This window comes from Mustelus asterias, chromosome 8 (assembly GCF_964213995.1).
Source record: "Mustelus asterias chromosome 8, sMusAst1.hap1.1, whole genome shotgun sequence".
NCBI classification, from domain to species: domain Eukaryota; kingdom Metazoa; phylum Chordata; class Chondrichthyes; order Carcharhiniformes; family Triakidae; genus Mustelus; species Mustelus asterias.
Window position 1 is genome coordinate 115,807,039 of NC_135808.1, and position 16,564 is coordinate 115,823,602.

At 45.9% G+C, this 16,564-nt stretch overlaps 1 protein-coding gene across 2 annotated transcripts in view; it reads right to left on the reverse strand.

The window, feature by feature from the left end:
* LOC144497470 (glycogen debranching enzyme-like) overlaps positions 1 to 15,554 on the reverse strand; it is a 99,702-nt gene extending 84,148 nt beyond the window's left edge. Inside the window, exons 1-3 of one of the 2 annotated variants that reach the window (XM_078218791.1) lie at positions 15,447 to 15,554; positions 14,832 to 14,936; positions 2,673 to 2,880 (exon numbers count right to left, since the gene is read on the reverse strand). In XM_078218791.1, coding sequence (XP_078074917.1) covers positions 2,673 to 2,880; positions 14,832 to 14,913 — 290 coding nt within the window. In that variant the 5' untranslated portion in view covers positions 14,914 to 14,936; positions 15,447 to 15,554. Of the gene's footprint in view, positions 1 to 2,672; positions 2,881 to 14,831; positions 14,937 to 15,416 lie in introns of both variants that reach the window. The other variant, XM_078218790.1, reaches the window with a different exon arrangement.
* Positions 15,555 to 16,564: the final 1,010 nt, after the last annotated feature.

Below are 16,564 nucleotides of genomic sequence, written 5' to 3' on the forward strand. Positions count from 1 at the left end.
GCACGGTGGCACAGTGGTTAGCACTGCTGCCTCACAACTCCAAGGACCCGTTTTGGTTTGCTCCCATCCTGGGTCACTCTGTGTGGAGTCTGCATGTTCTCCGTGTCTGCGTGGGATTCCTCCGGATGCTCTGGTTTCCTCCCACAGTCCGAAAGACATGCTGATTAGGTGCATTGGCCGTGCTAAATTTTCCCTCAGTGTACCCGAACAGGCACCAGGGTGTGGCGACTAGGGGATTTTCACAGTAACTTCATTGCAGTGTTAATGTAAGCCTACTTTGGCACTTACAAATCAATAAATAAATATGAATCACAAGATCCGCAGTTGTAGAGATATCCTGTTCAAAAGTCGAATAGGTCAATGTTGGAAACAGATACAGGAGCAGATGTAACACAAACTGATCCATTACTGCCATCTTCACCATTACAAAATATTTCATACCCAGTCATTTCAAGAAGTTAAGCTGCCTCACGTGTAAACTTATATCGGCTTTGAAAACAAAGGTCTAAGGATGGTTCCTTTTTTTCATCCACAGAATGATATGGGTAGGCCAGCATTTGTTGCCGATTCCCAATTGCTGTTGAGCAGGTGGCAATAGTGAGCAATCTTCTTGAACCACTGCTGTCCATCAGGTGCAGGTACACCCACAGTGCTTACAGGAAGGTATTGGCAATACAGTTCAAAGTGAAGACTTGGTGGGGAACTCATATGGAAGTATTGGCTGCACATGTCCTTTTGGATGGTAAAGGTCATAGGTTTGGAAGATGAAATTAAGGGAAGTCTTGCAGTGCATCTTTGTAGATGGTACACCCTGGAGGAGGGAGGGAATGTTGGGTGCCAATCAGCAAATTGCTTTGTCCTGGATGGCACAGAGCTTCTTGAGTGTTGTTGTAACTACACTCATCCTGACTTGTGCCTTAAAGGACAGGCTTTGGGGAGTCAGGAAACAAATTACTTGCTGCAGAATTCCCAACCTCTGACCTGCTCTTGTAACCATCGTATGTATATGGCTAGTCCAATGCAGTTTCTGGTCAGTGGTAACTCTGAGGATGCGGAGAGTGGGGGATTCAGCAATGAATGTCAAGGGGAGACTGTTGGATTCTTTGTTGGAGATTGTCATTTTGATAAAAGTAGAACTCTGCAACCTCGTGCGCTTGGTAAAACATCAGGGGGCGATTCTCCCAGCACGCTGCGCAGGCTGGGAGACATCACCGGAGGCTGTTTAGCAGGCACTCACTGGGCACCATGGCCTCCACGCATCTCCAGGGACAGGATTTCTGGAGTCATCAGCTCCATGCCAGAAATAGGCACAAAGCTGACTTAAACATCTTAAAATCGAATTTTAATGTCATTAGCGGATCTGGGACTGAATTCTCCAGGCCTGCGAGCATCTCCCCCCCTCGCCAGGATTGGTTCACTCCAGCGGAGTTTACAACAACTCTCCACTAATGAGGAACTGGCAGTCGACCCCATGGAGTGAAGGGAGGCCATAGAGGCCCCCACAGGAGGTCGGGGGCAAGGGGGGTGCCCCCTGGCACTGCCCAAGTGGCAATGCCCAAGGGGCACAATGGCACTGGCAATGGACAGTGCCAAGGGGGCGGAGACAATCAGTGGGGGTGGGGGTCCCGCTGCCACTCTGCACTTGGGATTGGTGGATCGTGGGCAGAGGGAGGGAGGTGGGTGGTTGGGGCAATTGTGACTGGGAGGGGACATTGGGGCTGGCCCGGAGGGGTCCGGGAGGCCAGCGACCAGGGAGTGGGGGGAGTCAGCAAGCCAGTAATGGGGGGGTTGCGGGGCTGTCCAGTGATCGGAAGGCCAGCAGTGCGGGGCTACTGTGCATGCACCGATCTCGGTGCGGACAAATCAGCGCATGAGCAGTGGCCCACTCAGTGCTATGCTGCCGGCCTCTCGGGCAGGAATTGGGCCCGTCCCCTGATCTTCATTGTGAAGCTCACTAGAGCGCTCTGCAGTGCTCAGAGCGTGGGGGATTCATTTTGAAAATCCCACTAAAAAAAACAGGGATTTACTCCCGTTTTTACACAAATTCAGCACTTACAATGTCTTTGGGAGAATCACCCCACCGGTGGGGCAGTGAGGGGGAAAGCTGGAGTTGTTACAAGATGGGTCCAAGTGAAAATTGGACTCTGCCTCATAACTAGCAAAATCAATTTTTAAGATAAGTTGGCAAATTTGCTACCTAGTATAAAACAGAGCCTACAAGCCAGAAAGATGGCACGATCAATAGCTGAATTCCAACATCGTGGTGGTTAAGGTTGTTATCCCTTGGCTAAGGAACATAAGAAATAGGAGCAGGAGTAGGCCATCTAGCCCCTCGAGCCTCAATGAAAAGAAAATCAGCTAATGTTCTTGTTCTGTTGCCATTCAGCTCTTGGAGGAATGTGCATGTTTAAGAATGTCACATGAAGACCGATCAGGCTCATTTACAGCAGTTTCCAGTTAACTACTCTGCAGTCCCTCACTGCTCAGATCCAATACATTATTAATGGAGACGATTTCAGAAACTAACTGATGGTTTTTGAACCATACCTGTACCACCAGAATGATTCAGCATCCTTACGAGAGAAAACTGCATGGGTCTGGCAAAAGTAAAGTGGACCGTGAAAGCAATGAACTTTATATCTTAAGATTAGAAAACTTAATTCAGGCCTCACCCGTGGCTAATATAAAATTGAAAGGATCCAGACATCTGCAGGTTAACACCGCAGTATCTATCAGAGTCATCTCCTCCTGCTGAATTCTGCCACTCCAATAACCGAAGATGATGACGGTCAAAACCATCTCCATCAGCTGGGTAGTTGGTGTGCACATGGACATCCTTCCCTTGCAAAGATGGACCAAGGCGAAACTGCAATTCATATCCTGAAGACAAGAACAGAAAAATAAAGCGTAGCCAATTTTATCTTGATTGCAAATGATCTGGAACATCTTCTTGCATGTGAATGTAAATGACACCGCTTATCATTACCAATGTTCTACAAACTTCAGACTAAAAGCAAATTCTAGCTGTTAAGCATCAACTAGGCAGACAGGAACTTTTCTTTATTCAAGGTAATAAAGAATACTCATTGGAAGAGAAATAAAGACTCACACTTGTATAGTGCCATACACATTTGTCATCAACTCTTTAGAACAATTCACATACAATAAATCGATGGACGTTGAGCACAGCCAGACCCCAAAAACAGAATGTGCATGTTTAAGAATGTCACATGAATGTCACAATATGCAGAGAAAGTGTTTTTTCTATTGCTGTGTTGGTGAGGACATCAGGAAAATGCCCCATTAAAAGCAAAATACTGCAGATGCAGGAAATCTGAAATAAAAACCGAAAATGCTGGATATGCTCAGCAGGTCTGGCAGCATCTGCAGAGAGAAACAGAGTTAAGGTTTTGGATCTAAATGGCCCTTCTACAGAACTGAACCGTTCTGTTTTTCCAAGTAGTATCATTGGACCTTGACCATCCATGTAAACAAACCAGGTGGCAGCACCACAGTTTAAAATCTTACCAATGGAAAGCACTTCCAGAAATGTGAAACCACAATAATGCATCAGGCAGATAAGGGCCGGAACTCTACCACCTCGCCCCTCCCCCCCCCCCCCCACCAGAATCGGAGCGGGCAAGGTTCCGACAATGAAAGTGTCCATTGACCTCGGGTGGGAATTTCCGGTCTCTCCCAAGCGAGGCCGTAAAATCCTGCCCAAGATGTTTGGAACAGGGCTTCAGTCTTCTCTGTGACAAGAATGCTTAGCCAAGTGGACACTTTTACCATTCATAATGCCAGCCGAAATTCAGCAGAACTAATATGTTGAAGGCCTGTCCATATTACCTTTCCGTGATTGTATGTCTGAACACTATAGTTTGAGGAAACTAATTTATTTGATTTGATCCAACACACTTCATTATAAAAAGGGGAAATTGATGGAAATCAAGTGTAAAGGAAAGGGGACAGAAGCTGGGAGCAGTGAATGAGGGAGGAAAACAGAAGCTTGGAAAAGCGCTTTGGGATGGCAGGAAACGAAGAGTGCAAGAAAGTTTCTATATTTATATAGCACCTTTCATGATATCAGGGTTACCAAAGCATTTCACAGCCAAAGAAATGTTTTTGAAGGGTTGTCACAGTTAAAATGTAGCAAAAGTCAACCTGTGCACAGTAAGGTCTGCAAAATAAATAAATAGCCAAATAGTTTGCTTTAAGAAAAAGCAAAGTACTTGCAAGAAAAATATTGCCTGGGGGATAACTGGAGAACTCCCTTGTTGTTCCTGGAATAGTGCCATGAAATCTTTGATGTATACTCAAGCAGCGGGAATGGGGTCTCTGTTTAACATCTTAGTTGAAAGACAACACCTCCAAAAATACAGGACTCACTTAGTAAAGGATTAATGTGTTCGCCTATACGAGCCGCTTATGTCTCTGGAATGGAACTTAAACCTACTTGGGCACAACTAAAACTTCTTTCATAATTTGGCACCTAAGCCAAAGCTAACTCACTGGCTGATGATATGAGGAATAAAATACCGAAAAGAAATAGGGGAAGGAAGGGCCAAGAGAAAAAGAAAAGGCCGGGTCAAACGGAAGAGTGCAAAATTTTTTTTAAATCAAACTGGATTGGCGAGCGTAATCATAATAGTGTTGTATATGTAAACAGGAGGAAGATAAACTGGGAGAGTACAGAGCACGTCTCCATAAAAGGTGTCAGGGGTTAAGACAGACTACAATATATCTAAACTGTTTGGAAGGGAACTGGACTTAGGGCTGAATGTCAGAGAATGACTTGAGGCAGATTTCAGTCTGATTCAGTCCACTGAAAATTCAAATGTTACCTTTTTCCTTATTTAACATTAAAACATTATTAGGTCAAAGCGAAAAATGCTGAAGATTAATCATCTGTCTGTTTGTTTTTGATTATTTTCTAGATAAGCACTTATCGCTGGGAGCCCCAATTCACCACTAATCTTGAACGGTCAACATTTTGACTTCCCCTTAATCATATTTTATTTGTACTCCCAAATGAAGAAATACTGAATAAAGGTCAAGACCCAGATCATTGAATCAGAGAATCCCTACAATGCAGAAGGAAGCCATTTGCTCCATTGAGCCTACACGGACAACAATCCCATCCCAGCCCGATCCCTTAACCCCGCTAATTCCCCGTTTCAAACTTTAAGTTATCACTCTCATTTTTAAATCCCTTCATGATATTACTACTTGCTTTTTCTGTAATCTCCACCAGCCCTGCAAAGTCAAAATTATCAGTTCCTCTGACCCTGTCTTATTCACCCGACTGTTATTTGCTGTGCTTTCAATCACCAGCACTTCATCTCATTGAAGTTTCCTTCATAAGGATTTCTGGCTCTTGTCCTCTTAACTGCTCCATCTCTTCAACCAAGCTTTTTAAATACCACTTCCTCCTTTGACTAGAAACCGTTTTATGATTACATCTCTGCAAACAGATGGGACCGTTTGAGTTGTTAGTTGTATTTCTGGGGAGTTGGTTAGCTCAGTTGGCTGGACGGATGGTTCGTGATGCTAAGAGGTAATTTTGCATGGCTAATCAACCTAACCCGCACATCTTTGGAGTGTGGGGAGGTGATGGCTCAGTGGTATTATCGCTTGATTATTAATTCAGAAACTCAGCTAATGTTCTGGAGACCCGGGTTCGAATCTAGCCATGGCAGGTGGTGGACTTTGAATTTCATTTACAAAAATCTGAAATTAAGAATCTACTGATAACCATGAAACCATTGTCGATTGTCGGAAAAACCTATCTGGTATTCTAATATCCCCTTTAGGGACGGAAATCTGCTGTCCTTACCCGGTTTGGCCTACATGTGACTTCAGAGCCACAGCAATGTGGTTGACTCTCAACAGCCCTCTGAACGAGGGCAACTGGGGATGGGCAATAGATGTTGTATGAGGATGAGGATCAACTTCAGGTGAGGGGCAAAGTTGAGAAGGCAGGCCTTCATGAATAACCTCAGCTGGTACAGGAATTGAACCCACGATGTTGCCGTCGCTCTGCATCACGAACCATCCGTCCAGCCAACTGAGCTAACCAACTCCCCAGAAATACAACTAACAACTCAAACGGTCTCATCTGTTTGCAGAGATGTAATCATAAAACGGTTTCTAGTCAAAGGAGGAAGTGGTATTTAAAAAGCTTGGTTGAAGAGATGGAGCAGTTAAGAGGACAAGAGCTAGAAATCCTTATGAAGGAAACTTCAATGAGATGAAGTGCTGGTGATTGAAAGCACAGCAAATAACAGTCGGGTGAATAAGACAGGGTCAGAGGAACTGATAATTTTGACATTGCAGGGCTGGTGGAGATTACAGAAAAAGCAAGTAGTAATATCATGAAGGGATTTAAAAATGAGAGTGATAACTTAAAGTTTGAAACGTTGGAGCCAATATAGGTCAGCAAGCAACAGGTGTGAAGGGTGAGCAGGACCTCGTGCAAGATATTATACAGGCAGCAGAGTTGAATGAGTGCAAGTTTAAAAGTGATGATAGAATTGAAGGGCCAGCTCGGAGGGTCTTGGAGGTTACAAACAGTATATGGGTTTCAGAGGTAGATGAGCAGGATGAAGTGGAAACAAGCGATGCTTCCAAGGTGGAGGTGACGGAATTGGAAACTCAACTTAAGGTCAGACCTGGCACTAAGAAAGAGTCTGGCTCAGCCTTAGAGTGAACAGAGGAAAGGATTCGATTCATGGGTTGCTGGCTAAGCGGAATTGTTTCCGTCTTCCCAGTGTCAACTTTATAAAATTGAGACTCATTCAAGAATATGCTGAAAAAGAAGTCTTACATCACAAAAGCAGTGGAGGAATAAGTACAGCTGATGCCAACATTCACACAAAAGTTGATCCTATGTCCTTGGATTATGGTGCCAGAAAGCAGCATGCAGATGCGAGGGGGGGGGGGGGGGTCATGGAGAGAGTGATGCTTCACATATAGGAATTTAAAACAGAAACCATTGCTGGAGATGCTCTGGCTACAAACAAATCAGAGAATGTTGCTCATGACTTCAGTTAATGCAGTTTTAGGGCAAGGGCCGGAGTGGATTGGAGAGGTTCAACAAGAGTTGCGAGAGAGAGAGAGAATGTGTAGGTAGACCACAACCTCAAGGACTTAGGAAAGGGAAGTTGGAAAGGGGGATGGTTTGCAAGGACAGAAAAGTTGAAAGGGAATTTTTTGATGGGGTCAAAAGGAGGAGGACAATACCTGAACAAAGCTGCAATTTATAACATCAATTGTGGCATGGTGGCACAGTGATTAGCACTACAACCTCCTGGCGCCAGGGACCCGGGTTCGATTCCCCGCTAAGATCACTGCCTGTGTGGAATTTGCATGTACTCTCCGTGTCTGCGTGGGTTTCCTCCGGATACTCCGGTTTCCTCCCACAGTCCAAAAGAAGTGCTGGTTAAGTGCACTGGCCGTGCTAAATTCTCCCTCAATGTACCCGATCAGGCGCTGTGTGTGGTGACTAAGGGATTTTCACAGTAACTTCATTGCAGTGTTAATGCAAGCCTACTTGTGATAAATAAATGAACTTTAGGAAGAGAAGCTGGTCATAGAGTGACAGAGTTTTACAGCAGAGAAAGTGGCCTTTTGGGCCATCATGTCTGTACTGGCCATCAAGCATCTATCTGTTCTAATCACATTATCCAACACTTGACCTGTAGCTTTGTATGCTATGACGTTTCAAGTGCTCATCTAAGTGTTTCTTAAATGAAGGTTGGTAGAATAATGGGAAGGCAGAATCAAAGCAGCAACAAACAGCTTGCAATGGCAAGATAAATACAAAGAGGCTTGGGAACAGGAAATACAAAACAAGTTAGAGAAAGACAAAGTTCCAGCCTCTGCAAGTCCTATCAAAATTGAAACAGCAGGCCATTGAGGACTGGCACAGATGCAAAACCAGGCAGCCTACGTCAGACCTATCAAAACTAATTAAAACAAAATACACAAACTATGAGGCTTCCACGCTGGCCTCTGAAAAACCACATGATATGAATATTGGCAGGCGCCCAGATTCTAAAAAAAGATTACTCCCAGAATGATGCTGGATGTCTAGACTCAATAGGTAGCTCCTTTACTTGCAAGATACATTTCCCCAATTTCCCCTGTTAGCGTACGCCTGAGGTTCAGAGGGATCTGGATGTCCCAGTGCAGGATTCACAAGAGGCTAGTATTCAGGTACAACAAATAATTAGGAAAGCTAATAGAATGTTACTGTTTATTTGGAGGGAAATTGAATAAACAAGTAGGGAGGTTATGCTTCAGTTGTACAGGACACTGGCGAAGAAGCCACATCTGGAGTACTGTGTACTCCTTGTTTAAGGATGTAAATGCATCAGAAGCAGTTCAGAAAAAGTTTATTAGACTAATACCAGAAATGGACAGGTTGACTTATGAGGAAAGGCTGGAGAGGCTAGGTTGGTATCTATTGGAGTTTAGAAGAGTAAGAGGCAAGTTGATTGAAACCTGTAAGATCCTGAGGGATTGTGACAGGCTGGACGTGATGAGGATGTTTCCTCTTGTGTTTAAAATTACTGTTTAAAATTAAGGGTTCACAAATTTAGAACAGTGATGAGAATTTTTTCTTTTAAGGTCATAAGTCTTTGGAACTCCCATCCTCAAAAGGTGTTGGAAGCAGAGTCTTTGAATATTTTTTAAGGGATAGATAGATAGATAGGTAGATAGGTAGATAGGTAGATAGATAGATAGATAGATAGATAGGTAGATAGGTAGATAGGTAGATAGATAGATAGATAGATAGATAGATAGATAGATAGATAGATAGATTCTTGATCTGGGGTTATCGGGAGTAGATGGGATGTTGCAATTAGATCAGTCGTGATCTTATTGAATGACAGAGCAGACTCGAGAGGCCCGAGTGGCCTATTCATGCTTCCAATTTATATGCTGTTTTGCACCCATCTACCCATTTGTATCCGCTATCACCAGCTCAAAAACTGGGAAATGGAATACAAACAGCAAGTGCTGAAAAACCTCAGCTGGTCAGCAGCATCTGTGGAGACAGAAACAGAGTTAACGTTGAGTCCAATATGACTCCTTTTCAGAACTAATGAGAGGTAGTGATGGATTTACGCTGTTGAAAAGGGGAACTGAAAGTCGGGTGATATAGTGAGTTGGCCCACCTCAGACCCTACAACCGGCAGAAGCTTACAAAATAGATTCATAGACATTTACAGCACAGGAGGTGGCCATTTGGCCCATCCTGCCCACTCTAGTGAATAAAGATCTGACTACACAAATCCCATTTTCCAGCACTTGGTTCATAGTTCTGGAGGTTTGGCAGCACAAATGAATATCTAAATACTTTTTAAATGTTACAGGGGTGTCTGGCTCCACCATCCTTTGAGTTCCACCACTCTGAGTAAAAATGTTTCTTCTCAACTCCCTTGGTAGCCTTCTACCACTTACCTTAAATCTACGCCCCCTGGTTATTGGCCCCTCTACTAATGGAAAAAGTGCCTTCCTATCCAGCCTATCTCTGGTCCTCATCATCTTGTACACCTCCATCAGGTCGCTTCTCAACCTTCGCTACTCCAAGAAAAACAGCCCCAGCATATTCAATCTCTCCTCATAGATCAGTCCCTCCATCCCAGCCAGCATTCTGTCACAAACCACGCTGATGTTATCTGCGAGGGTGTCCCAACTTGAAACACCGGTTCGTGGTGGTGTATAGTTTGGTTTTTGGAGTTGTGTGAAGAGTCACATGAAACCCCAGTGAGAATAACCAGTCCAGCTGTCGTATAACAATTACTAAAGACTATTTATTAAAAGAAATTACAGCACTGTAAGACAATTAAGTATATGAATCAATAAACACAGTTTAGATATAAATGACCCTTGTTGAAAAATACATTTACGATAGCTAAACTTCTTAAGGACTACCCCCCACCACCACAAACAACATCCCAATTAAATAAGTCTGGAAGTCAAATCCAGCTGAGAGTTACGACAATGCAAGGCTGAGGGTTAAGTCTGGAAAACATCTTTTACTGGTCCAGCAAAGATAGTTAAAATGCTTTTACCGAGGTTTAGTACTGCCTTAGCCTACTGGCTGAGAGTTGTAGACTGGCTTCTCAGGCTGTTCAATGTAAACTGGCCTATTGGTTGCTAGATGTAAACAGACCTGCCTGCTTCTGATGGTGCTGGCAATTACACCTTTTTTCTTCTTTGATCTTTGTTTCTCTGCATTTGGCTGTCTGCATCTCTCAAATTCCTTGACTCTAGAAATTAGCATGTGTATACCTCCACTGATCTCTCAGCCATTTAGGCAAGTTGTTTTCTACTAATAGGTGTATTATACCCGGTTCTGTCTAGATGCCTGCTAATCTTGTTACTAGGAAAGTCACGTCTCATCCTGCCTTTTGAATGCTGGCTACTGCTGTCGCTAGGCAGATTTCTACCTGTTGCTGGGCAGCTCGCATCCTGTCATGCTTCGTTAAATTTTTGTTACTCCTGTTACTAGGCAGATCCATGACGCACTTTCTCCAGTGCAAGCACATTCTTCCTAGAACGTGATCAGAACAGTATGCAGTACTCCAGTTGTGGCCTAACCAGCATTTTAGCTCTTGTATTCTGTGCCTCAGCCAATAAGAGCCAGTATCCCATATGCCTTCTTAACCACCTTATCTACCTGCCCTGCCACTTTCAGGGATCTGTGGATATGCACTGAAAGCTCCCTCTGATGTTCAGTACATTTTTCCAAGGTGCTACCAATCATAGTGTAATCCTTTGTCTTGTTAGCCCACCCCAGTGCATTACCTCACACTTTTCCAGGTTGAATTCCATTTACCAATGTGCTGACCAGCCCAGTGATATCCTCCTGCAGTCTATGGTTATCCTCCTCACTATTTACCACTCTTATCAATTTTTGTGTCATCCGCAAACTTTTTGATCATACGTGATCACATTCAAGCCCAAATCATTAACGTACACCACAAATAGCTAGGATTCCAGCAGCGAGCCCTGCAGAGTCCCACTGGAAACAGACTTCCAGTCACAGAAACATCCCTCTACCATCACACTCTGCTTTTTGCTTCTCAGCCAATTTTGGATCCAATGTGCCACTTTGCCTTGGGCCCCATGGGCCCTCACTTTCTTGACCAGACTGCCATGAGGGACCTTATCAAAAGCCTTGCTCAAGTCCATCACATCAAATGCAATACCCACATCAACATTCCTAGTTACCTCCTCAAAACATTGGACTAAAATTTATCTAACACAATCTTCCCTTAACAAGTCCATACTGATTATCCCTGATTAATCCAAGTGGAAATAGATTCTGTCCCTCAGGTTAGACTGACTGGTCTATCCCTACCTCCATTTTTTAAAATAATGGGTCAATGTTAGCAGTCCTCCAGACCTCTGGCACCTCACCTGTGGCCAGAGGATCATAGAGTCATAGAGGTTTACAGCATGGAAACAGGCCTTTTGGCCCAACTTGTCCATGCCTCCCTTTTTTTAAAACCACTAAGCTAGTCCCAATTGTCCACGTTTGGCCCACATCCCTCAACACCCATCTTACAGTGTCCAGAAATCTTTCTTAATTAAGTACATTCAGTGCCTCCACAGCCTTATGTGGTTGTGAATTTCACAGTTTCGCCACCCTCAGTAAAGAAATGTCTACTCATCTCAGTTCTAAATGGCCTATCCATATCCTGAGGCAGTGACCTTTGTTCGAAATCCTCCAGCCAGAGGAAACATCATCCCTCCATCCAGTCTGTCCAACTCTGTCAGAATATTATACGTTTCAATGGCATCCTCTCTCACTCTTCTAAACTGGCCCATTGACTCAATCGGGGGAGGCACAGGCTTTGCAGTCATGTCAATGGATTAGTAATCCAGAGACCCAGGGCAATGCCAGGCTTGAATCCCACCACGGCAGATGGTGAAATTTGAATTAAACAAAAAAAATCTGGAATTAAAAGTCTCATGATGATCATGAAAACCAATGTCAATTGTTGGTTCACTAATTTCCTTTAGGGAAGGAAATCTGTCCCTACCCAATCTGGTTTATATGTGACTCCAGATCCACAGCAATATGGTTGATTTTTAACTGCCCCCTCAAGGGCAGCCAAGGATGGGCAATAAGTGTTGGCCTAGCTGGTGACGCCCACATCCAATAAAAGAACTTTCAAAAATCTCTCCTCAATCGACAACCCTGCCTTCCCAGGAATTGGTCTGGTGATCTTTGCCGCACTCTATGGCAAGTATATCCATTCTTAGTTAAGGGGACCAAAACTGCATATAATACTCCCAACTGTGGTCTCATCAGGACCCTGTACAACTGCAGCACGATATCCTCGCTCCTGTGTTCACGTCCTCTTCCTAACTGCTAGCTGCACTTACTTGCATGTTTGTTTTCAGTGACTGGTGTACCCAAGTCCCTTTATACATCAACATTTCTGAATCTATCACCATTTAAATAACACTCTGCCATTCTGGTTTTTTTTCCTACCAAAGTGGATAACTTCACACATCCCTTTTATACTGCATTTTCCATGTATTTACCCATTCATTCAACCAGTCTAAATTGCCTTGTGAAGCCCCTTTATATCCTTTTCACCATTCAATTACATCTAAGTTTGCATTGTCAGCAAACTTGGAAATAATACATTTGATTTCGTCATCTAAATTGACTATATATTGTGAATAGCTAGGGCCCAGGCACCGATCCCATGGTACCCAACTAATCATTGCCTTCCACTCCAAAAAAGACTCATTTATTCCTACTCTGTTTCCTGTCTGCTAACCAATTCGCAATCAATGCAATTATATTAAATTATCTCCAATCCTTTAATTTTACCCACTAAACGTTCATCAAAACTTTTCTGAAAGTCCAAATACATCACATGTACTGGTTTACCCTTATCTATTCTACAAGTCATATCCTAAAAAAAACCCAGCAAGTTTGTCAAATACAATTTCCTTTCATAAATCCATGTTGACTTTGTCTAATCCTGCTGATATTTAATCAACTCCAATAATTTCCCTACTACTGATGTTAGGCTAACCATTCTGTAATTCCTGGTTTTCTCCCTCCTTTTTAAAAAAAGGACCACTCTCCAATCTGCTGGGACTGTTCCAGAAGCTACAGAGTTTTGGAAGATGATAACCAATAGTTTCTGCTTGCAGGACCTCAGCCCTCTTCTTACCTATATCATTGTTCTGTTTCCATGCTGTAAACCTCTATGACCTCTCCTGACATGGACCATGGCCTCTGGCTGTTCACCCTCCCTCTTCAGAATCTTCCACCCGTCCCTGGGGTCTGGTCTATATTGACGTCAGACCCACAGCACGAGGGTTGATTTTTAAACTGTTCTCAAATGGCTTAGTAAGTTGTACCAAACTGCTACAGATATCAGATGGACTGCAGAGTTCAAGGTGGTGGGTCAGCACCACCACCTTCTCAAGGGCACCTGGGGATGGGCAGCAAACACCCAGCTTTTGAAAGAATAAAAAAAGCTAATGCAGAATAATTAATAAATGGTCCAATGTTTTATATAATAGCTGTAATATACACATTTCAAATGTATCCACTATATTGAATGCCTAATAAAATGGGATCTGTCCATAATTGATAGTGACATACAAATGACTTTTTACAGCAATAGCACGGCTACTCAAAAGACTCAGAAACAAGCTGCCAGAGGCAGTAGTAGAGGCGGGTATAATTTTGTCTTTTAAAAAGCATTTAGACAGTTCTATGGGTAAGGTGGGCATGGGGGATATGGGCCAATACGCAGGCAATTGGGATTAGCTTAGTGGTTAAAGGGGCGCCATGGACAAATTGGGCCGAACGGTCCGTCTCTTTGCTGTAAACGTCTGACTCTATGAATAAATGACACGTAGCACAACAGCAATCTACTGCATCAAAAAAACTTAAGCATGCCCCATCGTGCAAGACAACATTGAAGTTAATAAGGTTGCAAGACTAGGCAGTAAGTACAGTAAGAAGTCCAACAACACCAGGTTAAAGTCCAACAGGTTCCATTTGGTAGCACGAGCTTTCGGAGTGCTGCTCCTTCATTGGAGTGCTACTCCTTCATCGAAGCAGCGTTCCGAAAGCTCGTGCTACCAAATAAACCTGTTGGACTTTAACCTGGTATTGAGCGCCTTCTTACTGTGCCCACCCCATTCCAACGCCGGCATCTCCACATCAAGACAGTAAGTGGTGATTAAGTGAAGACAGGCTCGGCACTTAAAAATCATGCAGCTTGCAGCTTCAGGAGTCGCTCTGCAATTTCAAAATCTTCAGACAGAATTAGGTTCAATACATCGCAATTTCAACAAAATGGCCATTGCAAGAAGGAATAACTGTCATTTCTAACCACAGGACAATAAAACGCAACAGCTTTTGCTGACACCAACTTAAAATAAAACATTCGACAGCCTTCAAGATGCAAGTGCACCATTTATCACATGAAGCTCTGCGGCAGCAGTTTTTATGACTGGTCATTGATACTGCTCCCAAATTAGACTGAGGCCAACTATCAATTGCCTCGCATCTAAAATTTGCCAAAAGAAAGCATGCATCTGCTTTCTCTCTCTCTCACACACACACACACACACACAGATCAAAAGCTTTCGTTGTGCAAATGTCTGAAAAATTACAGTGCAGTCAATCAGATGGTAAACTCGAACAAAAACTTGTGAAGCGACTTGACAGCGGAAGGCATTGTGTTAAATGTTGGTCCATCGCCTGACACGGACTTCCTCGTTTGGGCTACGTGCAAACAGATGGCGTGCAACTGCAGGTTAACTTAAACACCGACCTTGCTTGAGCCGAAAAAGTGTTCTTTCAAGCTTGTCCCATTCATTTAGGTGCAGAATCCGAACTTGCTTAGGTCGCTCCATCCTTTAAAGTGCGCGACTCTCCCCTGCAGGAAGTAAACAAAGGGTTCAATCCCCGGCAAAGCAGGACACACGGACGGGGCAATGCGCCAAACCAGCCAGTGCATGTTCCTGCACCACCAGCTAGAGATTTTAATTCGATAAACACCAAATCAAAACAAAAAAAGCAGCAGCAACACTGAACTAACTGCAGGGACACCACCCACTCCACCCCAGGCAGCAAATTCCTCCCACAAGGTGCGCGCACACAGGTAGGCAAGAGAACAGTTAGATGACAACATTGGCCCAGGCTATAACGCAGGGGGTTTTCTTCAGAGATATCTCTTCACTGATGCAAGCGCTGTAGGTAACAATGCTCCGATCATCATCACTCCAGCCTGCTCTGCATAAGCTGCCCCCCTCTCTCCCCGTCAGCAGCGGCCCTGCTGCTGCACTCGGCCTAAAGGGACGCACAGCTCCGGCGGCGGGGGGGCCTCTGTCCAGAGCCCAGGCGACAAGCTGCTCACCGTCTCAGGGAAAGCGCTGCTGCGGCTCACCTTCCCTCTCCGGACACTCTCGAGCGGCGGGACACTGGCCACCGCCCACCTCAAGGTCACCGACAGCTGGGTCCAGACAACCGCAGACCCCGCCCCCTCCGATCCCTCCCCCCGCCCCCTCCGATCCCTCCCCCCGCCCCCTCCGATCCCTCCCCCCGCCCCCTCCGATCCCTCCCCCCGCCCCCTCCGATCCCTCCCCCCGTCCCCTCCGATCCCTCCCCCCGCCCCCTCCGATCCCTCCCCCCGTCCCCTCCGATCCCTCCCCCGCCCCCTCCCCCCGCCCCCTCCGATCCCTCCCCCCGCGCCCTCCGATCCCTCCCCCCGCGCCCTCCGATCCCTCCCCCCGCGCCCTCCGATCCCTCCCCCCGCGCCCTCCGATCCCTCCCCCCGCGCCCTCCGATCCCTCCCCCCGCGCCCTCCGATCCCTCCCCCCGCGCCCTCCGATCCCTCCCCCTCCGGTCCCTCCAGTCCCTCCCCGCCCCTTCCGGTCCCTCCCCGCCCCCTCCGGTCCCTCCCCCTGGGCCCCGACCCCTCCCCCATACCACAGACCCCGCCTCCAACTCCTCCCCCTCCCACAGCCCACGCCCCACACACAAACCCCGCCTCCTCTCCAGACCCCGCCCCTTCCCCACCCACAGGCCCCCTTCCCTTCCCCAACAAAGGCCCCACCCCCCCCTCCCCCGGGCCGGACACCTCCCTGTCCGCTCGGCCCTTCCCCCTCCCCGCACCCACTCCGCGAGACCCCTCCCCTGAAGAAGGGGCTTGGGGCTCCGAAAGCTTGTGTGGCTTTTGCTACCAAATAAACCTGTTGGACTTTAACCTGGTGTTGTTAAACTTACTGTGACGACCCCTCCCTGCCAGGGCCCCGCCCCTGTCCCGAGGCCTCGCCCACTGTCCGAGACCCCACCCCCAGCGCCAAGCCACGCCCCTGTCCCCAAAACCCTGCCCTTCACCGGCTCCCCGCGACCACGCCCAGCCTTAAACCCCGCCCCCATGCCAGAGCATTCCGCCCCCTCCCCGCCCAAAACCATTCGCTCCTCGCCCCACAGGATTTGACTTTTGACCTCCGGAGAGCAAGATGTCTCCTTAGCAACAGGGAGGTGGAGGCGGGAGAAGGA